The 24,136-nt window shown below is 44.7% G+C and overlaps 1 protein-coding gene across 7 annotated transcripts in view; it reads right to left on the bottom strand.

Moving 5' to 3' along the window:
• The window catches only part of TENM4 (teneurin transmembrane protein 4), a 600,927-nt gene that overhangs the window by 8,755 nt on the left and 568,036 nt on the right, over positions 1–24,136 (bottom strand). For all 7 annotated transcript variants that reach the window (XM_069808531.1, XM_069808534.1, XM_069808532.1 and 4 more), the window contains 4 exons: positions 23,101–23,336; positions 16,507–16,803; positions 13,691–15,305; positions 7,670–7,812 (listed from right to left, as the gene is read on the bottom strand). In XM_069808531.1, coding sequence (XP_069664632.1) covers positions 7,670–7,812; positions 13,691–15,305; positions 16,507–16,803; positions 23,101–23,336 — 2,291 coding nt within the window. The remainder of the gene's footprint in view (positions 1–7,669; positions 7,813–13,690; positions 15,306–16,506; positions 16,804–23,100; positions 23,337–24,136) is intronic.

Here is a 24,136-nt window from a genome sequence, read left to right as displayed (position 1 = left end):
CAGTAACTTTTAGAAGTGATGGGAAAAGGCATTTCTCATTAGTCACGCTGAATCACTGTTTGGTCTCAGCTCCTTCGCTCAAGGATGTAAATGAGGTCTCCTGCACTACATTGCTACGTCCTGTGGTCATTTATATATCACCATCTATATACACATCACCATGTTTACCAGTAGTTGAGCGATAAGGAGTCCCTGGAATTAATTGCACCATCTACTAATTATCACTGTGGGGAAGGGAGCTCTGGGAGGTCAGACAGCACTGGGCATGGGAGAATTATTCCTATCTGAAATCTCCCCCATTCCCTTTCTATTTTGTCTTCATCGGCTTATTCTTGATGATCTGCAGGAACTCTAGTGCTTTTTCAATTCTGAGCAAATCATTAGGTATCGATCCCCGATGAGTGCCTCCAAATTAGGTTGCCCCAACAAACCAGTGGCTCTGGACAACACTCCCTTGTCTTTTCTTCTGATCCCAAATGAAAAGTGAGTTTGCAACAAGCTCTGAAAACCTGCTGATGCTGCAAGATAGGCACTGTCATAGGACAATCTACTGTGCTTTGGACAAGGGAGACATATGGTTTGTAACCATATGTTTATACTGCTAAATATAAAAGAAATATTTTATAAATAATACAATTTTATAGAGTTTTAAGAGTAAATACTGCTAAAGAGAGTGAGACATTGTATTGCACCTCTTATCATTCATACTGGATAATTTTTGTTTTAACTCCTGGTTTGGTTTTGGACTCCTCCAACTGCTCTCTCCAAGACATGTTTCCTAACTCCCCAGGTCCCATCCACCTAGCCTCAGAGCCAGGGATTTGTCTGACTTCTTTTACTTAGTTGTAGAGACATTCTCTAAAATGAGATTAGGGAGTCTTGTGAGGACAGGAGTTGTACAACAAAGTTTAGGGGTGGATGGTGTCCTTGGGTTTGCCACTAATTCAGGATGGATGGTAGCCTGGTTGGCACATACTGTGATACAACAGGTATCACAGCCAACAGCTATGCCATGATCTACCTTCCTCAAGCTCCATAACCCAGTACCTGGGACCTTCTGGCCCAAGGTAATTTTCAGTTTTCCATTTTATGGTCAAATTCTCCATAGCTTTGAATTTCATATCAGTAACTGCCCATTATAAAAGGAAACCCTGATTTTTAAAGGTTTGGGTTTTGTTTTGTTTATAATTTATGACCCAATAATAAAATACTGGACCTTTCCTTGATCTAGTTGCATACTGCCTTTGTGATATGAAGTCATACAATTTCCACAGCTACGCTGTTCATCTGGATGCCATTTAGAAAGAAAATAAGCAGCACCCGCCCTGCTACTGCCAGGACATGGGGGTTTAAGGGATTACACATAATCTAACAGCAATGACACTATAATTTCCTGCCTAAGGACACCCATATAGGATACCATGCCAACTGCCTTGTTAGTGTCCTCTTGGTCTCCATCCAGGACGTCTCCTCTATACTGGGAAAGCATTTCTCATGTTGCATGTGCAACCGTAGGACTGGCCCTGGCACTGTTCCCTGGTGGCTAAAACAGAGATAAAATGGCTGACCAAAGCCACAGAATTAGGACTCTCTTGACCTCCACTTGTGTGCCTGCTTAGAGACACTGTAGGTGGGAGGTTTGTGAAGTTGGGGGCTTGAACCACCTTCGTTGGCAAAGAAACTGAGCAGTTACCTGTCAATCTGTGGCTGCCCCAGCCTGCTGCACACCCACTTCTCATGCACATCATAGTCAGTGATGACTGCAGGACTGTTTCAGTTTCCCTACACAGATGTCTAGTGTGATCTGAGATGCCCCAGAATGCCTTCAGCATCCGCCCAGGGCAGTGAGAAGCTGAAGAAGCCCTGGGAGACATTTGCCCTTCTGGAGTAGCACCTGGAGGCCACTTTGCTTACCTGGCCCCTGTATGGGCAATGGAATCGAACCCCTAATTTGCACAGTCAATGGACCCTCCAGTGTGTTCAGCTTGGTCTAAAATGAATGCCTAGCAGGTGGACAGCCCTTTAAGTGAGCTCCACCGCCTGTATGAACTAGATGTTGACAAACTACAGTGGGTGCACACATGGAGACACCTACACCTACATGTCTTAGTCTTGAATTCAATCCTAGCTTCTAGCAGCTGATCATCTGAACTGTCCTTTGGGCTCCACTGACAAATGGGTGATGCTGAGTATCAATTTTGACACTATGGGGAGCCCTGCTGGGCCACCAGTTGTTGCTCTAGAAGGATGCAGGTAATCCATGCTGTAGACATGAGGAAGTCCACCAAACTCAACTCAAATGGCACCAGCAACCGAGTTCATTGTAGATCTCTGCTGGCTATAATGGAAGCTTGGATATCAAGTTCACAGCCAGAGACCTAAATTTAGGTGTCTTAATCAAGAACAAAATCACATCCAAAGGGTTTTCCACTGGGGACTGGTTACAGGCCTTCTGGGCTCTCCCTACCTTTTGTCACATAGGAAAGTAGGAGATCAGACATGTGCAAAGCTGTGGTGCTGAACACCATCATCGCTTAACTATTACAATAACTAAACACATCTCTGTTATCTTGAAAATGAGCCCAGGATGACTTTGAAGTGACTTTTTGAGTCTGTTTCTTTGATGAAAGAGTGTATTTGGGAACAGCACTCCTTTAAAGGAAAGGCAAACACATCCAACAGAAGAAAAAACCCAAAACCAAACCAACAAATTCAGGCAAACCAGACTACAGCTAGCTTGTATGCTCTGCTGCGAATACAAAGGGGCGGAGGCAAACAGATTATATGTAGTTCAAAGAGGCAGTGTAACCCTGACTTTGAAATTTCTGTTTCATCTTAGAACTCATTTTAATGAACTGGCAAGGAAGAGAAACAGAAAATTTCCATCCAAGGCTGCAGTGGCATGTGGGATTCTCTAAAAAATGCTGCTGCTTTTAGCAACTGTAAACCAAGGTATCTATAAAACCAGTTTTACGGAAGAAAGGAGGGAATTCATATTTATGTTATTTCAATATTTGTTGCTAGATGTGAGTGACAAATATGCTGGGTTTGTTTTTCCTCACAGTCTTTTTTAATCAGATGTCCTTAGGTGACATTTCACTTTATCTAGTAACAACCCATTGGAGAGAAGAGAACGACCTTCATCATTTGTTCGCTGCTGCACAGAGCTCAAGAGAACAGCACATTACAGAGATCTCTGAATAGCCTCTTGCATTTTGCCGGCACCTCTTGAGGATTTGAAATACCATAGCCAGATACTATCATCTGTTGTTTTTAAATACCGCCTTCCAGTGTGAGACTGAGAGCTTTAATTTCCCATCAAGGATCCAAGATGTGAAATACGTGAACATGTTTCCAAGTTTCTCTATATCCTTGTGCCGTTATACACAGATAGGTGTTTCTCTTACCGCCATATGGCTTACAACGCAGAAAGCCACTTCTTCCAAAAGGCTTGGAAGTTGTAACTTCTCTAAAATATTCTTCTTCATTAACTTCTTCCTAGTTATGCCCTAGCTCTCTGTTAACAAAACCATTCTTCGGAAATCAGCCTCTTCCCTCCACTCCACCTGGCCATCACCTGAAGACGAGTCCCCGTTTGGGTGTCCCCCACCAAATCCCAGCTGGTGGAGGTGCAGGAGGAGCCCGTCAACCCCGAGAACCTCGCAGGCGCCTACCCATCAGCACAGCCGCACTGCACGCTGGTTGGCCGAGAGGCAACCTGCCTGCTTAGAAACCTGCCAACCGCGAATGCAGGTGGGACAACCGAGGTGAGCGATTGGCCAGCAAGCCCAGTGCTGTAGATGGTGATTGGTTAGGAGTGAAAGACAAGCGCCAGCTCTTGGGCTTAGGGGACAGGTCTCTCCTCCACCCTGCCGGTGTACACAGCTGCAGGGGGATAACGAAGTTGAGCTCATCAAGCAGATTGCCATCTGTGGGGAAATAAGAGGATTTGCCTCCTTCCCTTGCTCATCTATTTTCATAAAGCTTCAAGAGATTAACATCTCTGAGACTTCAACTCCTTTCTCGGCATCAGAGCCAGCAAAAACTGGCCACTACTTTTGCAAAACATAACTAGGGGCTGATGGACAGACGTGCAGACAGCGTGATGGCCCAAGCCCAGGACAAAGCACCCGCCACGTGAGGATGCCCTCCCTGAATGATGAACACTGGCAGAGTCAGTCCCTCAAACAGATTGTCCTTGGGAGAAGCTCTGCCAGAAAGCACAGCCCTACAGCTCACTCCCTGGCTGAGCATCCCAAAGCAGCCCTTGCCTCCAAAATGCTGCTCCGTAAGGGATGCCAAAACCTGCTCCTCCAGCACAGCCTGTAACAGGGACTGAAGAAAACAGGACCCTTCCTGGAGGCACAGTGCTCATGGGATGGAGAAAAAGGTAGTTAATAATATGAGGTTGTTAACAATATAAGCGCCAACTCCAAAACACCCCTCCCTGCAAATAGAGTTGTTCTGGCTCCAGCAATTACCTGACAGTTCAACAAGACAAAAGGGAAGGGGAAAAAAAAAAAAAAAAAAAAAGAAGAGAAATTGGATTCAGGTGCAGCAGCTCCACAATATGCCAGAGGTCACCCAGAGTCCCCGGGTGGCCAATAACACTGAACTTGTTCAACAAACAATTTAGTGACAGCCTCATGGTCGTAGGGAGAAGGGGGGGAAAGTGCTGCACAACAGAGTATTGGATTTTAAATGTCACTCCAGAGCTGCAGGGGGTTAGTGCGAGGTTTATGACACGCTGGCTGTTTCTGAGCTGGTGGATGCTCAAAGTCAGAATTATCTCTCCCATCTTGCAGCCCTGCAAGGCAAGTACCAACAGTGTTTTGGAAGGAGATGCTAGGGCCTTCTGGTTATGCACTCTGAAGAGATACGAAGCAGTCATTTATGTGGAGTTAGCTGCTTTGCTGTCATGCTCCTGTTGTTCATTCCTCTCTAATAAAAGAACTGACTCAATCTGCTGGGCCACAGCTTTGATCAGCGAAGCCAGTGGAGTAACTCAAATTTACTTTGGTCTATTGCAAGGCGGTATGTGACCCAGAGAAACCAGGGATCAGAAGACATGGAGATGAGAAAGCTGTGGTATATCATTCAGTGACGAGCCCTGGACTGCAGGCAGGATGGGCATTGTCCAGTGCCTTGTCCAAGCTACTTCCAAATGACAAAAGATCTGGAGCTTACTCCATATGCTCTGGAAGACCATTTCACAGTTTGATTAGTCTTATTATCTGAAAATATTTCCTGAGCTTCCATTTAACTTTGTTTAATTCTGTCATTTGCTAAGTGAAATTTTCAAAAATTTGTATTTTCTTCCACATGCTTCATCAATAAATACAGAGACAACCAGCAGGAAGAAGGGCTGGACTGTGTCTGGGAGCGTGTATGTGCAGCTGGAAGGGTTGGGAGTGAACAGAACTACAGGCGAAACATCAGTGTTGGATGCATGGATAGGCGTAGGAGAAAATGGATCATGTGTTCAGTTATCATATGTGAATGAATTTATTTTATGCAAATATATGCCTACAATATGCTGGGTGTGACAGAAAGGAAGGGAATCCTGCTCTATAGCATTTGAGAGCCACTCGCTATCACAGCATGATCCTGAAACTGTAGACTAAAATAAAAATGGTCATGTTTTGTTGCTGTCATAACACAGGGGAAGAATATGAAACAGCCTGCAATGGTTAAATTCCACTTTCAACACTTGAGTGTAAAGTGATTCATCTGGAAGCACGACGGCTGCATAAAGCCCTCTTTTACCAAGCAGGTCCCTGCACAGTCCTCACTGCAGCTTCTTGCTTTAAAAACCTGAAGGGGACATGGAGATTTTCTTTTATTCTTATTGCTTAGTCAGGCAGATTCACCTAAAATGGGTGGATGGAAGGGAGGGCTCCTTGGTTTTATTTCCAGCTCAGCTGCCTGTATGAGCAAGTGTCAGTTTTCATCTCAAGCTGCCACTCAAGTTACTTGGCTATTCAATACGTCTAATAATAATGAACTAATGATAAAACAATGATATAATAATAATAACACCACCACTAATAATAATTTCTATTGTGGTTCTGTGAGAGTTATTATCTACTGCACATAACAATTCAGAGACAATCTTTTGTGCGGTCTCTGAATGAGCCTCCCTTGTTTGCCTTCTCCTGTACAGCTTTGCCTGGGGACACTGTGTCACATCAGAGCGAACGAAAAATCCTGAGGCTATTTCTCATTACAGAAATCATCTCTATTAGCATTTTATTGTTTAATCCAAGGAAGTGAGAAACAAAAGAGTCTCTGAGCTCCAAAACACAACCGAGTTACTGCGGTGTAAAGGTTTTCAAGCATCAACTCAGCCATGGTAGGAAAAGGCATAGCTCTTTTGGTCCCTCTCTATTATAAAATAATATGTCTTAACATAAATCTCTTGCTGAAGCTGAAGCTGGTACATTTTAGCTTGTCTTCACCATAGCTATGAGGCTGAATAGCAAGGATGGACTGACACATGACTATTTTATTAATGCACGGTATCATGTTCATACCTCTGAGTGATACGTTTTGTGGTTTGGGAAGTGTGACACTGTATTTTACCTCCTGGTTTAATATGCGTACAGGACCTCAAGAATCTGCTGCAGGACAGTGAGATTTCAGTGAACTCATAGATAAAGAGGCTAGGAGGGCAGCTGGAATCAGTTCCATTTCCTACTGTTATCATTTTATTAGCAGAAATGTTAAGAGCATATTGTGATCTCCCCAAGCACATTGGTGCCTCACTGCTCTTGTGATGTTTGAATACACAGCAACAGCAAGCAGGAATTCAGACTAAAGAGGATTTGGACTAAACAGATGAAAGCAACCCCAGAACAAAATCAGGCTAGGAGATGAAAGAGCATCCCGAAAGGTAAATGACTTCTTCAAGGTCATACAACCGATAAGCAGTAGGCTGGGAGTAACCCAGGGCTCTCGGATCCTGACCCAGTGTGCTAACCTTTAACAGCGCTGCCTCCATCTTTCAGCTGAATAATTCCCAACAGGAAGAAAGGGGGAACCGATTGGGCTGTAAAAGCTTTTCTCTTGCCAATTGCATCACTGAATTTTGTGCCAGCATCTACCAAAATGGCTTGTGATGCATGCCTGTTGTTAAAAGCAGGACATGGTGACTCGGGATTAAACCCAGTCAGGTAAAATGAAGTTAACTATCATCTAAAACTTCTTTCTGCTGAGACCCACTGCAATGCAGGACAGTTTCCTAGGGAGGTACTGGGACTTGTTGTTTAAGACATTTTAAACCAGACTGAGTAAGTTTCTAGAAAAAATATCTGTAGAAACTGATTCCATATTAAGATTTGCTTTTTCTCCACTTCCAAGAATTCTTGATGCAAAGGCCTTGAACTTAGCCTGCAATATGTGATAACATAGCCTCTTGTGGGAAAAACAGACAGTAACACACCATTCCATTGAGCAACCACCAGAAAATATCACAGGAAAAAGCACCATGGCAATAAGGAACTTAAAATGTGATTATTCAGTCAGATTTCATTACTCTGATGGGGATGGACTCACTCAATCTCCCAGAGTATCTGGGAGAACATGCTGATAGAGGTTTTCTTAATAAAGATTGCAACTGGATAATTTGCTGATAAGGGTGTGAGATACAGTATGGAGTTGCATGGATCACCTTGCTATTGTCCCATTCTTGGGTTTTCATCTGTGTGTGGATTAGCTCATAGGACGGCTCTATTGCATCCATGTCTGGCTTGGGGTAGCCGGGGATGACGTTGTGTAGCTGGAACCCGAAGGTGAGCAGCCAACTGTTGACATCTGGAAGGAAAGAGAAGCATAAATCAGATTATCTGATCTCTCGAGCAGGATTGCCCAGGACAAGGCACAGAGGAGGACCCTATGGTGCCTTGCACTGTAGCAGTCTGGCCAAAATGATGTCTACTTTGGGTGAAGAGCACAAATCTTAATGGTCCTTGTGTACCAAAGCTGGGCTTGCCACCTCCAACCACAGTCCAATTCTGCAGTTTCCCATCTCTGAAACAGAAGCATTGGCAGTGACCAAATGGCCCAAATCAAAGCCAACTCCACATCTGCCCATGGTCAGCAGGAACCAGGCACTGCTCTAAGGTATGCAGGAGCAGCACAGCAACAGCAATACACTAATGGAGCCTGAGATGCTCCAACTGAATGGGAAGTGTTGTGCAGTCCTGCAGTCAGCTCTGAACATCTCAGCCACAATACTTCTCTTCCTGAGGACTCTCAAAGGGCCTGCAGGCTGAAGACTAAATTTAGAGTTATGTGAGCCAGAATACCAGGACGAACAGCTCGGTCATTTAGCAGGTGCTCATGGAAGAGGCTCTGGACATATCCTCTGCTTTTTCCATGGCATTTCCACCTCAGTCCTGAATTTCTTGGCATTTTTCATAAGAAGGTGTAGCTTGAATATTAAACCAGTCTAAAGTCACATGTCATCTTTTATAGTGACATTTAAAATCAGCCTCCAAACTACCTGCAAGGTACATTATAGTGAAAATAAGCGTACAGATACAAGACTACTTTGCTTGGGTACTTCTTATGAACCACTTAGAAGTCCAGGGATGGTGAGAAAACTGCTGGCTACAAGCAATAAACTATTGTCCTAGGCAAAAGGAGGACCACTGGCACTAAAGGGGACAGGATGGAAACCCCAGCCATTTGGGGAATCATGGAATGGTTTGCGTTGGAAGGGACCTTTAAAGGTCATGTAGTCCAAACATCATTCCTGCATTCACTCGACAGTACAGACTACAAAGTCTTCCCTGATTTTTGATAGCACAGCTATTAGAAATAGCAGCTGAATGTTAATCTGCTGGAGGTAATAATGATGAGGCTGGCTAGCTCGTAGATCTGCTTGGGATCAGCATCACTTCCCTCCTTAACTTCAGAGCATTAGATGATCTCACCTTGTTTTCCTTCACTGAACTCTAGAGGACACACCTGCTACAGTCCCCAAGCAATATGGTGTGCATTTGGCACACAAATAGCAATTGCAAGAAAAAGAAAGGTATGAAAGTAAAGTTTAACTAATACCAGCTCCCAGGGGTCTTACGTGTTTTGGATGTAACTGGGATTGTGTTGGTGATTGCTCTGCTTCAAGCTGGATGTGCAAGGGGCTTGATTTTCATTTTGCTAAACTCAATAAACGTTGTTGAAACAATCTGAAAAAGGGTTCGATTTAAATAATCAAATATGCATCTTTGAATATTTTTTCTCTATTCCCCATGAGCCTAAATGAGTGTTTTGAAGAGCTGGTCGAGAAAGAAATTATGGATGCAAGCGGCAAATAAGGCACTTCCAGATGACTGGAGAACCAGGAGCCAAACAAACACCCTATCTGTTGCTTGTTTTCTTACAGGCCAAAATGTTGAGATTGGGCAGATGTCCAAAAAGCCCTTGCGACAATCCATGTGGAAGGGGGAGGATTTCTGTAATAAAAACACTTCTGTTCACTCAATGTACAGATTGTTTCTGGAGTGTCTTTGAAACAGAGAGGTTGGAGGGAGGGAAAGAAATTAAAAGGCTCATTTGATTATTTTTTTGCTTAGCGCTAAGCCAGCCTGCTTCCAAACCCTTCTCGTGAAATGAAGACCTTTGATGTACATATTGTGGACCAGGTGGTCAGGAGAACAAAGTAAAACAGTGAAGGTCGGCATTGGTGCAGGAACCATTTTCCAAGCACTTCACAAATGTTAAAAAGGATACAGAGCAGGGATGCTGAACAGCAGAAAAATATGTAACGTGTCTGGAAAGATTCAAGACAGGCTTTTTTTGCTACTTCTCAGAAAACTGACTTTCAAAACATTTGCAAACAAGAGTTTGTTCTTTTGGGGAAGAGGTGTTGGAATACCCAGAACAAAAAAAACCCAACCACCCCAAAAACATGGGAGGAAGGTGTGGAGCTGAGAAAACAGAGGGGAAAATATTAATTTGCCAAGAGGCAGTGACAACTTTTTTGACAGAAAAGTACATTTCACATCACAGAGGTTTTTTTCAGCTACAGTAACCCTGCCAACACATTTCACAGTAAATTCATTTGAGGGCAAAGAAAAAGAGTGCTTAATGCAGACACATGTAATGGAAATGTCAGTTCAATCCATCAGGATTGCTGAAGCTGGCAGCAAAGCTCTGCGCCATGAAGTGTACAATCACTAAAATATTCATGTTTAACAATGGGCCTCTCGGAACGTAAATACCTGCTTCTCCTGCTTGCCCCTCCGCATGCCTCCCATTTGTACCCATGAGCTCAGAAACCTCATCACCGGAGTCCAAAGCACGTGTTGTTTGCCCACGTCCCGGGTGCTGAGCTCCCCTAAGGACAGCAGGTCCCAGGGTGGGGATGGCGGGACGGAAAGTGGTTCCCTGTGCCCAAATCTGGGAGGATTTGGTTGTGATGACAAGGACACACTCATTGTGGGTCAGTCCATGACGTGCCTGAAAGCTTCAGCGGAAAGAAATGCCAGAGCAGCGGCCTTGCATCACGGCACTCATCCCATTACATGACCTGTTTCTTCCATGCACTGGGAGAGCAGAAACTTAAGAAACGTATTTGGGCTCTGCATTCTAGAAAGACTAAAAATAGAACTTTTATGACACTGGAAAACATTATTTGGTGCATATAAAATATCAGTATCAGATTTGGACATCTTGATGTTATCATCAGAGCCGGGTGGGAAACTGTTTGCCTATTCCAAGACAGGGCTGGAAATTTTGTCCTGTCTTAACTTGAGCAGGAAAATAAAAATCTGTTAATATGTCACGAAGCAACTGTTCAAAAACTAGATCAGTTCAAGATAACAATTTCAAATTAAGATCTTCCATTTTGGTTTTGACTCCTTAATTTGTCTTTTCCTGTTTTTAATCAATAGTTTCACTTAACTTGAAAAGGTTGAAAATCAAAAAGGAATTTTTCTTTTAGGCTATTTTGGAATTTGTCTTTTAGACAATTTTGAGAGCTGTTTACATTTCTGCTGAGAAATCTCTCAAGCTCTACTCTCTCCCATAAACAAATTCAGTTTTGACAAATGAGCATTTTCTGATAGGAAAAGTTATCTCAAAGTATTCCCTGCCAGCCTTAATTATCAGAGTGAGGCCAGCACACACGATCTTAGTCTTCATCTTTTGGCATATTTTACTTCCCTCATGGCATCATCTTCTCAGCTCTGGAGAAAACAGCTTTTCATTAAAAAAAATACAATCTAATCCTTATGATTATTGCAGAAGAACCTGAAAGCACGAATCTTAATGGATAGAAAAACAAGTGGAATAGAACAAGCCAGGATTTTTATTTTGTAACATTTTTTTGCTATTAAGCCAATCCCATAACTTAGGGGAATGCAAATATCGTTGCATATGGGAAAGCTGTGATAGATGTAGCAGAAGCATTTAAAAATTAATTATAGCTCCTTAAGAAGTATGTACATCTGATTTCTGATTGTGTCACTTGGTTTTCCAGTGGGAATTATACAAAAAAGAGTCCCACCAAACCAGTCCTCTCAAACATTATTACCAGTGTTGCACAAAGTATGAATATAGGAAGGACATTTAAGCTACAGAATGATTTTCTGTATAAAAAACATTCATAGAGCTCATGTTACTGCCATTTTACAAAGTCCTGGGGGAAGCAGTTCAGAGGTTGTGTCAAGCTGTGGGATAGGTATGCCCTAAAATCTGGCCTTTAAGTCTAACGCATTTGCTTTTATTGACTTTTAGTAGAAACTGTTAATTCTGTGGGCCAGATTAACTTTGAACTACATGGTTAGCGTAGAATCATAGAATCGTTTAGGTTGGAAAAGACCTTTAAGATCATCAAGTCCAACTGTTCAGCTAGCACTGCCAAGTCCACCACTAAACTATGTCCTTAAGTGCTGAACACAGGACTCGAGGTGCAGCCTCACCAGTGCCGAGTACAGGGGGACGATCGCTTCCCCAGTCCTGCTGGCCACACGATTTCTGATACAGGCCAGAATGCCGTTGGCCTTCTTGGCCACCTGGGCACACCACTGGCTCATATTCAGCTGGATTTTGACCAACACCCCCAGGTCCTTTTCCACCAGGCAGCTTTCCAGCCACTCTTCCCCAGGCCTGTAGCGCTGCATGGGGTTGTTGTGACCCAAGTGCAGGACCCGGCACTGAGCCTTGTTGAACCTCGTACAATTGGCCTCGGCCCATCGATCCAACCTGTCCAGATCCCTCTGTAGAGCCTTCCTGCCCTCCAGCAGATCAACCCTCCCACCCAACTTGGGGTTGTCTGCAGACTTACTGAGGGTGCACTCGATCCCCTCGTCCGGATCATTGATAAAGATATTAAACAGAACTGGACCCAACACTGAGCCCTGGGGAACACCACTTGTGACCGGACACCAACTGGATTTAACTCCATTCACCACCACTCTTTGGGCCCGGCCATCCAGCCAGTTTTTTACCCAGCAAAGCGTATGCCCATCCAAGCCATAAGCAGCCAGTTTCTGCAGGAGAATGCTGTGGGAAACGGTGTCAAAGGCTTTACTAAAGTCTAGGTAGACAACATCCACTTCCTTTCCCTCATCCACTAAGCGGGTCACCTTGTCCTAGAAGGAGATCTGGTTGATCAAGCAGGACCTGCCTTTCATAAACCCATGATGACTGGGCCTGATCCCCTGGTTGTCCTGTACGTGCTGTGCGATGGCACTCAGGATGATCTGCTCCATAACCTTCCCCGTCACTGAGGTCAAACTGGCAGGCTTACAGTTCCCCAGCTCCTCCTTCCAGCCCTTCCTGTAGATGGGTGTCACGTTTGCTAACCTACAGTGAACTGGGACCTCCCCAGTTAGCCAGGACTGCTGATAAATGATGGGAAGTGCCTTGGTGAGCACTTCCACCAGCTCCCTCAGTGCCCTGGGGTGGATCCCATCCAGCCCCACAGACTTGTGTGTGTCTGAGTGGTGTAGCAGGTCCCTAACCATTTCCCCTCGGATTATGGGGGCTTCATTCTGCTCCCTATTGTTGTCTCAGGGGGCTGGGTACCTGGAGAACAACTGGTCCTACTATTAAAGACTGAGGCAAAGAAGGCATTAAGTACCTCATCCCTTTCCTCATCCTTTGTCATTATGTTTTCCCCCATATCCAATAAAGGGTGGAGATTCTCCTGAGACCTCCTTTTGTTGCTAATGTATTTATAGAAACATTTTTTATTGTCTTTTAAGGCAGTAGCAGATTAAGTTCTAGTTGGGCTTTGGCCTGTGCTCTGAAATGGCTGACTGTAAAAAAAGGTTTAAGTTGCTGTTGCCATTCTGCTAAAACAAATCTGTATGCCATTTGTTTAGTTGCAAATAAATCTCTAGGCAAAACTGTGTAAACAGCTGCCCCTCTACAAAAAGAAAGGTTATCAGGACATTAATTGGTAGCTAAACTTGGGATATCTGAGGGAACAAAAAACTGGAAGCAAAATAAAGAGAACAAACACGAAGAAAGAGAAAAGGAAACAGGTTTGGGAATTACAATTTCCATCTATGCTAATGAATAAAACATGTCCTGGACATAGGGGTCAACTGGCAACGAAAAGCTTGTGTCCATTATATTAAACACTGGAGAACTTCATAGCGACCAGGATACTGAGAGAGAAGAAACCTATTCACTGATGGCAAGCTTGTGCATACGTTAATTAATTTAAATGTCCTACCTGTCATGTAACATTTGATATCCTGAGAGTTGCTAATAGGGTTGTTGTTTTTGAACATATACAGGTTGAAAGGCATTATGTTATTGCTACTCAGATGCTTCCACATATCATGGTCTGGACTTGTCCACCGACCCGCTAGCACATCGTAGTCTCTCCGTCCCATGTGGATAAGCTTTGTGAGGGGGTCATACAGTCCTCCGTGGTAGCCAATGATGATCTGGAAGTTGGGATTGGTGTCCATATAGATCTCCCCATATGCTGTGTACAGTATCTGCTTGATCATTAAGCCAGTCCCACTGAAGACAGCCAAAGGAGTGCCAATGTTATCACAGGCTATGTAGAATTCATCACCGCTGCTGAGCTCCATTGCAAAGAGGTGGCCTTGGAGGTCATAGTAGAGGGAGGTGATCTCGGAGCTCGAGTGGTTGTATAAATGGGTGACCTTGGTTGGGTTGGTCAGGTCTGCGTAGAAGAACTGCAAGTGATGGCCATGGCTGGTTTTGCTAGAGACTCTCCTTCCTAGGCCATCATAGCGGTATTTCACACTCCACCCACTCGCTTTATTGTAGGCTTTGATGAGCAGGCCAGCTGAATTGTACTCAAAAATGTCATTGCCCCTTTGCTTCAGGAAGCCATCTTCATCCATTTTGTACTGCACATCCCCCAGTCTAGTAATCCTATCCCTGAGGTCGTACCTGAGCGGTGTAAGGCGGGCACTATTCCCCGGACTCAACAAATGGAGGTTTCCGTTTAGGTCGTAGCTGTAACGCCAGAGTGGTTTGTCATTGATAGACACTGTCTGCAACTGGCCATCAGCATCGTATTCATATGAGTACCTAGTTGTGTTTGCGTAAGGGCCAACCTTCAGCTCTTTCTTAACCACTCTCCCCATGTTGTCATACTGCACAGTCATCCAGTACATGAGCGACCGGAATATCTCGTACTGGACCTCCTTCATCCTGCCATAGGCATCAAAATGTTTAGTGTGAGTCATGACAGCAGTGGTGATAATCTGGTTGATATCGTAGTAAATGACTCCGAATTTACCAAATTGCTCAGTTTTGCCTGACACATCATCGTACCTGTAGAGATCAATGGGTAAAGGTGTCTCATTGATGACTGCTTGCATGCTGGTCACCCGAAAGCTGTTGTCATAATTATAGTCAAAGCGTGCATTCACCATGCCTTCCTCAGTGAAGCGGAAAATTTGTCGATCAATGAGGGGTCCTATCTGTCTGTATCTGATTGTACATGTGAACCCTTCATTCTGTAAGTTTATGGTCTTCAGCATGCCAGCGGTTTCGTCGTAAGTGAAACTGATCTTTGTGGTGTCGTAGAGCATCTCGGCTAACTTGGACAACTTTCCATACTTGTAGATGACACGTCTCCCTGTGCCCAAGTACAAAGTGTGGAGGAGCTGCTCATCCTCTGTGAAATCCTGAATTACCGAGGCGTTGCCTTCTGGTGGCCGGTAGATGTTCCTGTAGTAACCAATGGAACGAATGGTTTCTAAAGTCTGCCGGGCAACGTTGGGCATGGTCACTGATGACAACCGGTCATTCTTATCAAACTCAAAGATGTACTGTCTCTGGCTGTGAAGGAGCAGCACCATGGACTGGATGGGAGGGAGAAAAGTATAGATTATAATCCTGGTTTTCAGGCAAAATTGTACTCAGCTGTCACAAAACCTTCAAGATTCTCCAATACAAAGAGCAGGGAAAGTGAGATAAATCTCTACACCTGTAGGATTAAATGGTGAGAGGTATGCAGCTGCATGGCACACCGAGTATCCCCAAGTAGGAGTGGGTCAGAGGAAGAAGCAGTTAATGCAGTGAGGAAGGTCTAAGTTCAGAATGCTCAGTTGCTCAAATCAATACTCTGTAGCTAGCTGTCTCTACCCAAATTCCCCATGCCAATAGCTTTTACAGACTAAATAAATAAAATTGGTAGAGCTACTTAAACAATGCTTGACAAAGTATACCCCAACACCTCCCAATGCCCAGTTAATGCATCGTGTTTCCATATCTTCTATTACTCTCTTACTGCAAACTTCTGCATGCATGCTTATTTGTTCTGGGATTTTTTTTGCATATAACAAACAATCCACATAGATTCTGTAATACAAGGAACAAATCAATACTTTTTGCTTTTTAAAAGCTATGTTACCGTAGTTTCCTTAAACTGTTGCAGGGATAGGCTCTATACAAAACTCAGCAATAAAAAATTCCAGCCCCCGGTATGCAGCACATGGATCTACAGGACATGATGATCTACAGTGTAATGATGATGGTAATACCTAGAACAATTTAAGTCCCATGCCAATCTACAGAGTGCAGACTGCAGAAAAGACTGCAAAGTGTGCTACAACAGTCTGGCTGGATTCATGCCTCACACTTTTTAATTACACATATCTGCTACGAAGCAGGGATGGGCCACTTGAAGAAGGCAGGGTGTCAGACTGTACGGGTTATTTTTACATGGAAAATCCTACTGGAAAGTCCTACTGTTCACTCCTCTGACTTTACCTGAAGATATTTTATATTGCAGCTAGCTCAACAAAGGAATGTTGTGCTTAAAAAATCAAATGCCAAAGCTTCACAGCATTAAGACATGCTCTCAGTGTGACTGGGAAGAAACTTCTCAGGCTATTTTCAACTGCTCTTTGGTGGTCTGGCATCAAAGTTACTATGTGCACCTTAGTGCAGGCAGAAGAGGAGTATTGGACCATAAGGAAGGAGCGCAGCTGTACTGAAGTCAAAGGGGTAAAGCCCATTTGCACCAAATGCACCATCTCTGAGCGATAAGAGGATTTTTACCTTCTCCAAGTAAGTGTAGCTCCATGATTTGCCATCAGCAAAGATCCTGGATGTAATTCTGCCGGACTGATCGTACTCCATCCTTTCTGACATCGTGCCCCTCTGAATCCCTGCAATGTGTCCTCCTGGGGAATAGGTGACGTTAACCCCGTTCAGTCTGCTGCTGGGTGACCAGAGACTGGGCCTTCCCGCCTGGTCGTAGAGGATGCGGAGCGTGAACTTGCGGTGGTCATCGTAGATTTTCTCTGTCCTTGTCACACGATCAAAGTCAAGGGACAGCAGGTTTCTGTTGTGAACCTACAGGAAAGAGGTGGAGAATTAGGAAGCTGGGAACAGTTTAAGTTACAAAGACTAGCCTTTTTCTCCAAACACCTCTTTAGACCACACTGGAGAGAATCCAGCTGTTCATTGCCTCTGGATAAGAGGCAATTTTCAAAGCAAAGAGTTGTCCTAACATTGCTTCTGTTAACTTCAGTGAGGAGAGAGGCAGAAAAACAGGGTACTTCTGAAACATCACCACGGTGAAGGAATATTGCCCATATCCCAAACCTAGGCTTAGGACTGCTACAGCACATATCATTATAGACCTACAGCAGATATAATGACAACTTGTTGCAAGGAATACTTGCAAGGTACTCTGCTTATCAAACCTCGGATATGTAGCCTTTTGCTTTCACGTACATCAAAAAGTAATACTTGTAGAAAAAAGACTGATGTTGTGTCAACACAGTGGAAAACAGTTTTTCTCTGAGTTTACTGAATATACTGCAGGCACTAGGGGTTAAGCCTTTCTCCTGAGATGAAATAAGGAGGCCTTGACCACTGTAGATGTTACACAGAGCAGGAACTTTTCTGTGAGAGCTGGAGTTTTAGCTTCATTGTCCTGGGGTTATTTGGTGTTGCATAATTACACTCCTGTTACCTCCACTGCCTCTGCATTTCCAAAGATCAAAGGTATCTACTTCAAAGGTAGGAGCAGGAATACATTTTGATTCAGGGATTGTAGTGCACAGCAATACAAAAAGGAGCTGGTAATACAACTCATGTTTAGCCGCATGTGCAAGGAGACTTACAAAGCCACATCATCACAGCAGTAAAGTACTCAGCAAGGACAAAACCCCCACATTCCCAGTATGAGCTTGCTGGTGAAGACAGCTCTTTCTCCATCTCACCAGTTCTGAACCTCTTTCAGCTGGTGAACCCCTCCTTCCTAGAAGGTGCAGATTCTCCTCGGATGAATTTCAAACTCCAAAAAACTGACGTGGTTTTCAGTTCCCTTTGCAGTCCTTCAGCTGCAGCCAATGAACCAGGGTTTGCAGGTTGCTGCAAGGTCTTCAGACTGCAAATTAAACACACTGCCTTATTCTTCTCTGGGTAAAGCTGACACTCCTGACCTGAGCACTGTTCTCCGCCCTGGTCCAGCTTTGATCTTGGCCATTACTTTAGGGTGTGTGATTGAATTCCCGCTATATTTTGAGGGATGTAGGAGTATCTGAGAGCTAAACAGCAAGAGAAAGGATGTGATAACGCCAATGGAGAAGGGGCTGCTCAGCCCTGGAGGGACGGGAGAGGGAAGGGCAGGACCACTGCAGTGCTGTTGTGCTGCGTGGGCAGATGTCTACGCTGAAACCTGGAGAATGGGGACACTGCAAAATCAGAATTCAAAAGAAAGCATCTCAGGAGCTGGGGTTGGAAGATGCAAAAGCACAGCTGAGAAAATGGGGAAGCGATCTGAGGGTGCGTGCGGCCAGCCAAGACAGAAGGAATAAACAGTGCCATGACGTTAAGTGTGAAAATGATGTTAGAGGAGGCAAGTGCAAAAATGATTTTCAACTTATGAATAACAACGCTAAAAGGCAGGTATGACTCGAGGAAAGAAATGTCATGGAAAGGTAGATAATGCTCCAATTAAATGTGTGTAAAATAGAATGTAAATGGGCTGTGGGAGAAAGAGGGAATCAGCCAACAGCCCACTGTAACAGGCAAGCTGGGAAATAATTAAAAAGCTATCAAAACTCTAAGTACAGATGCACACATGTAACTAACAGAGCAATTTGATATCTCATAGGTGCTTGCTTCTATAAATAGAGAAACAGAAGTGGCAATTGCTTGCAAAAAGAAAAAAAAAAAGCAAAGCAAAGCAGGAAGGAATAGCTTCTCTGCCTTCCATTTATTCACAGAGCAGCTCCAGCCTGGCAGCTGCAGCTTCTTCTGCTACTGGTCTCTGCCAAGAGAGCTGGAAAGAGCTCTGCCAGGGCTGGGACAGTAATCCAGGCTGAAAGTGGCCTCCCTAATCTGTACGCCAGCAGCAGCACTATTCACTGTGCTGGAAGGACCAAGTAACAGGTCCCTGGATAGCTCTTAAACTCAGTCCAAATCTCTGTATCCCATTACTGGTGCCCTAAGTCATTCCACCCTCCCCATGCTCTGGCAAGCAATTTCTGTGGGACTAGTTGGAACTAGTCTCCCTTTTCATGACTTTTTTTTTTTTTTTTATGATTTGTTTTCTGCTGCTCTCTTGGTGTAATCTCTCTTCTCTCCGAGAAGTGCTGCAGTGCCAACAGCTGCCCCTGAAGGTGATGGGTGAAGTGAACCCTACCCTGCCAGATAGCCTCTAAATGGGGCCTCAATCTTTTTCATCCATGTTCAAGGGCATGCCTTGAATAGAAGTGAATTTTCTGCAGAAGCACTGACAGGGCTGCAGGCTTCAGTCCAATAACTGTGTTTTATAGTGAGCAGCTAAATAAGGTGCCATCCTACATCCTGGAGTCCTTATCCTGGAACAGGGTCTGAAAAGCTCCTGCAAAAAGCTTTTGCCCCTCAGAGCGTTTGACAAGGCTTGTGATCAGCACAGGATCGAGACAGGGTAAATTTAAATCCACAGTTCACAATGTATTCGATGTCCCCTCTATAATGTGTGAGAGACTAAATTTAACTCCAAATTCATGTTCCACAGTACTTTATTCAATTCCTTAGCTTGCTCTGGAAAAGCAAGAGCATAAACACACCACCATCCCTGATTTCTCCAATGCTTCCTATGGAGTTCCTTTAGCTTAAATTGTAATTAAACAACATGCATAGATCTCCCTGGGAGCACAAGAGCACAAAAAGGGTAGATTTCTCATGAAAACACTCTGGTAACCTTCAGCAGAGGAGGGCAAACAATAGTTCTGCAATGAGAACTCCAGGAGCCAACAACATCCATGTGACAAATGGCTGCCTACAAAGCAATTTCCCTAGAGAATTGCTAAAACCATTGGGGTGGCCATATCCAGACCTCGATACCTTGCAGAAATTGTGGAGACGATGCTGAATTGTCCTCGTTAGTCAACACACCAGGAATGGTTAGCAGCAGAACCCAAGAGACCTCTCCGGTCATGTTGGTTGTGGGGAGTGTCTCGGACACAAGGTCCGAGATGCCACCATTAACCTGCTGCAAAGTGACTTACAACAGGAGTTTCCATGGTTAAATAAATAAAAGACCTGAGCCAGCAGCTCTGTCTGTTTTGGCTGTCCTATTTGCTCCACTGTCAGAGATTATTTTACATTCTTCTTTATTGAAAAACTCAAGTTTGTTAAAAATAAAAAAAAAAAGAAGGAGCTCTGTTCCTTGGAGCAGAGTTTGCCTAATGCTGTCACTGCAGATGGACTCTGTGTTGCTGTTGGCCAGTGATGGGTTGAATTCCTAGCCAGCCTATTTGTGGAGATATCTCACTGCTGGGTGGGTGGATCAGAACATCACAACTTTTCATGGGGTGTGTGGGATAGGAAAAGGGACAGGGGCTGCTTTAACATATTTGTGCTGCTTTACAGCTGCCTGGCCAAGCGCAGAGCCAGGTCAGCACTGATGGGACTGGGGAAAAGGCATCAGGGCTGGCCCCTCTCCCCTCATCCATGCAGATATCCCTGCCCTGTGCCTTATCCCTGCAATAAAGAAACATATGCATTGTGTTATTTCCTAGGGAAGGTCAAGGAGGCAGCTGTGAAACTGGCCTCATCGTGCTGGGATCTGGTCAAGCTCATGGCAACAGGTTGTCAGTCCCCAAGAACACCCTGCAACCATGGGAGGAAGAGCCACAGCTCATGAAATGTGGATCCATGCAATGGCAGCAGAAAGAATGCTGGTTTCAGGGGAACTCCCTCTTTTATAGTGGCCAGATCCTGTTCTCATCATCTCAAAGGCTTCATGGAGTGATGCTGCAGCCTCTCTGGGCATGCTTTTTCCCCATGTAGCACCATGTCTTTGCTGCTGTCTCATGTGAGGAAGTGGGGTGAGGGGAGAGGGAAAGTAGTGATTTACTCATATATGGCAGAAAATGATAACATTTCCCAAAATGAACAAAAACGTGTTGAACTTGCCTAAGTTCCTCCCTTGCCAGGGAAAGCAGCAATTACTGGTAAGAGGGAAGAGGAGAACATGACACACAGAATATGTTAAATGCCGGGCAATCCCCAGGGAGGCAATTAGCACCTTGCAGGTTTATGTCTTTGGGGTGCAAATGCTGCCATGCAGGTACAGACAGGCAGCTTAAAATGTCTTGTACTCCCTCAGCTACTTCGAACCCCTGAACAGAGCCATAACTGAGTCCTTCAACCATGTAAGATGCTCTTCTGCTTTACTAGAAGGGCCTCGATAGGCTCAAAATGTGAATAAATGCTGGCAGATTTATAGGGACACAAGTAACCAGCCTGAAAACTCATTTTGGAAGTGTTTTTCCAACTGCAGTACAATATAAAACAAAGACACATTGTGCGTTTGAAGCTACTGTCAAAATCTTGGAAGATAAAACTGACATGGGCAGCTGAGCTGCGGCTAAATGAGTGGAAACTGCTTTGAACACCAAATAGCTGTGACACAGCTGCAGATTTCAGAAGGCTCTCTCCTTTCAGAAAAAGACCTGTCTGATAATTTCGTTGGTTATTAAAATAAATAAATAAAAAAACCACAACAAAAACCCCAGACAAACCAAGCACGAAGGGTGATGCCAACTGATCTGTAGACATACAGCAGTTCCCACTGAAGGAGCAACTTCAGCTTTCACTAGTTTGCAGTTTTTCTCCTGATAACAAAATATGAGGCTATTGATGCAAGGGGAAAAGAGCAGAGGCTGGGCTGGGGAGGGTGAAGAGCAGTACTTGGCAAGTGTGAGCGAGGAGAGACGGGAGAAATCACACCAAGGTGGCAGGGGTCAGGCAGCAGGGAATAGGGAGAGGTGAAAAGCAAGGACTGGGAAACACATATCCTGAAACCAGAGCATTAATATTTATTGCAAAGCTTAAGTGCGAATAAATAGCTGCAGACCTTTTGCTGTGGTGGCATTACACAGCACTAAGCATTTTTCTCAGAGGGTCTGAATTTGCCAGGTGCTGAGCAGCTTCCCAGGAACCGCTCATCAGCCCATGACTTTCAGACTAGCAAGGTACAGGGTGATTGCACAGGACTTGCTATTACAAGTTACCAGCCTTGCCAGCAGTTAGCAGAAGAATTACAGGCTTATTGGGCAAGATCTTTAAACAGCCCTGACAAGTCTGCAGTGCATTGTGCGGAACAACGTTTTCAAAACACATCAGTCTCGAGCACAGAAAGGACTGGGTGCTCCTGGAGGAGACAGTACCATAAGGCTGGAGCTGTTTGTAACACTTCTCTTTGGGGAATGATGGCAATTGTGATGCAGTGCCCTGCAAGCCCAGCTCTTCAACAGGTTTGACAGATTAGCAAGTTTCAAGAATCTAGAGATTTTTCTGAGGCTGCCCAGTGAATGATAATCACAGTATCACAGAATGGTTTGGGTTAGAAGGGACCTTAAAGATCATCTAGTTCCAACCCCCCTGCCATGGGCAGGGACACCTTCCACTAGACCAGGTTGCTCAAAGCCCCATCCAACCTGGCCTTGAACACTGCCAGGGATGGGGCAGCCACAGCCTCTCTGGGCAACCTGTGCCAGTGCCTCACCACCCTCACAGTGAAGAATTTTTTCCTAATATCTAATCTAAGTCTACACTCTTTCAGTTTAAAACCGTTACCACTTGTCCTATCACTACACTCCCTGTTAAAGAGTCCCTCCCCATCTTTCCTGTAGGCCTCCTTTAGGTACTGGAAAGCTGCTATAAGGTTTTCCCGGAGCCTTCTCTTCTCCAGGCTGGACAACCTCAACTCTCTCAGTCTGTCCTCATATGCTTAGAAAGCTTTTGGTGCTCAGGTCTATTACTGCCAGCAGCACAGGTAAAAATACCTACATTAATTGGTGCAGTATTTTATAGTTATAATCATCCCTTGCTTGCTTAAACAGCCTGACATGACAGTTAAATCTGTGATGTCTGATGGGAGGTCATGTGTTCCCCGTGATACAGAGGACTTGTAGGCAAATCAGCAATACTACCTGTGACAGCTAAGAGAACATCAGCACATAAGGACACATAAGGATATATACGAGTCATAAAGGTTGTGTCACTGAGGATGAGCAGCTAGTTCTCTGTCCTGCAGCCTCATCCCTATTGCAGACGATACAAACCAGCCCTGTCCCTTTCTGTCATGAGCCTGGGGACTGATGAGAGGAGAAATGGAGTCCCAAACTGCTCACGCTTCTCACTTACCCTCAGCCGACGTCCAAAGACGGTGACTTGCCCTCTCGCTTGCTCCTTCCTCTGCCTCCACTCCACGAGATTGAGGCCGTTGTCGATGGGCAGGGTGACGTTCCTCTTCCCCACCGTGGGGTTGACGGTGCCAGCCAGCAGATGCGGCTCGGTTTGCAGGGCCACCTCCATGCCATTAGCGAGCATCAGTCTGAGGGAGCCATCAGCGCCGATGTAGTAGCTGTTTCGGACTTGGTCTGAAGAGAGAAAAGAGATCTTTTCAAATGGCTGCCCAATAATACAGCTCCAGCTTTTCATTTTCTCCCTCGCCCAGGCTTCATCAGCATTTCTGATAGTTGTAAGCAAATGCGCTCTGTCGCTTACCCATCCCACTCACAGTGAGCAAAACATTGGTTTCCTCAGTGAAGGTAAAGATGGACAATCTCTTTTTCATTCTGATGAGGTTCTGCACCTCAAACTCTTGCAGAAAAGTCTTACACAGGTTAAAAAGGCACCAGTGGAAGAGCCGTGTAATACCCCAGCAAAGGACGCAGGTTCAAATCTCTTCCTCTAGGCTAAAACACTGGGTGGTGAGATATTTGTTTTAAATCACAGGCAGGCTGAAAACTTTCCATGCTTTTATATCCTAAAGATCCCAATTTCACCACAATATATGAAAAAGTGGGGCCACCTACCTTCCTCAGCTTATTCACCGTCTCACAAGTGACAGGAAATTGCACAGCGAGTTAATGCTAACCAGTTCCCCAAACAACAGCCAAACCCTTTCACTTGGGAAAGCTTTCAGGAGGCAACCGAAGTCTTCATGTTTGGAGAGAAAGCAGAGGCACTAAGCTCCCACACATCTCTGTACATCTGGCCTCCACTAGCTCTTGAAAGATCAGCAGATTTTGAGGCCAGGATTTGGGAGTTCAGGAGTGGAAAAGAAGAACAATATCTCTTCCACCTCCTTCAGGAATCAGGCAGGCTGAAAGCCCATCCTTTGAATCTCCAGCTGGCATTTCTCTCTGCAGAGAGGAGCTCATGAAGGGTAAGAAAT

Source organism: Haliaeetus albicilla, chromosome 20 (genome assembly GCF_947461875.1).
Source record: "Haliaeetus albicilla chromosome 20, bHalAlb1.1, whole genome shotgun sequence".
Taxonomy (NCBI): domain Eukaryota; kingdom Metazoa; phylum Chordata; class Aves; order Accipitriformes; family Accipitridae; genus Haliaeetus; species Haliaeetus albicilla.
This window is presented reverse-complemented; position numbering and strand designations above follow the sequence as displayed.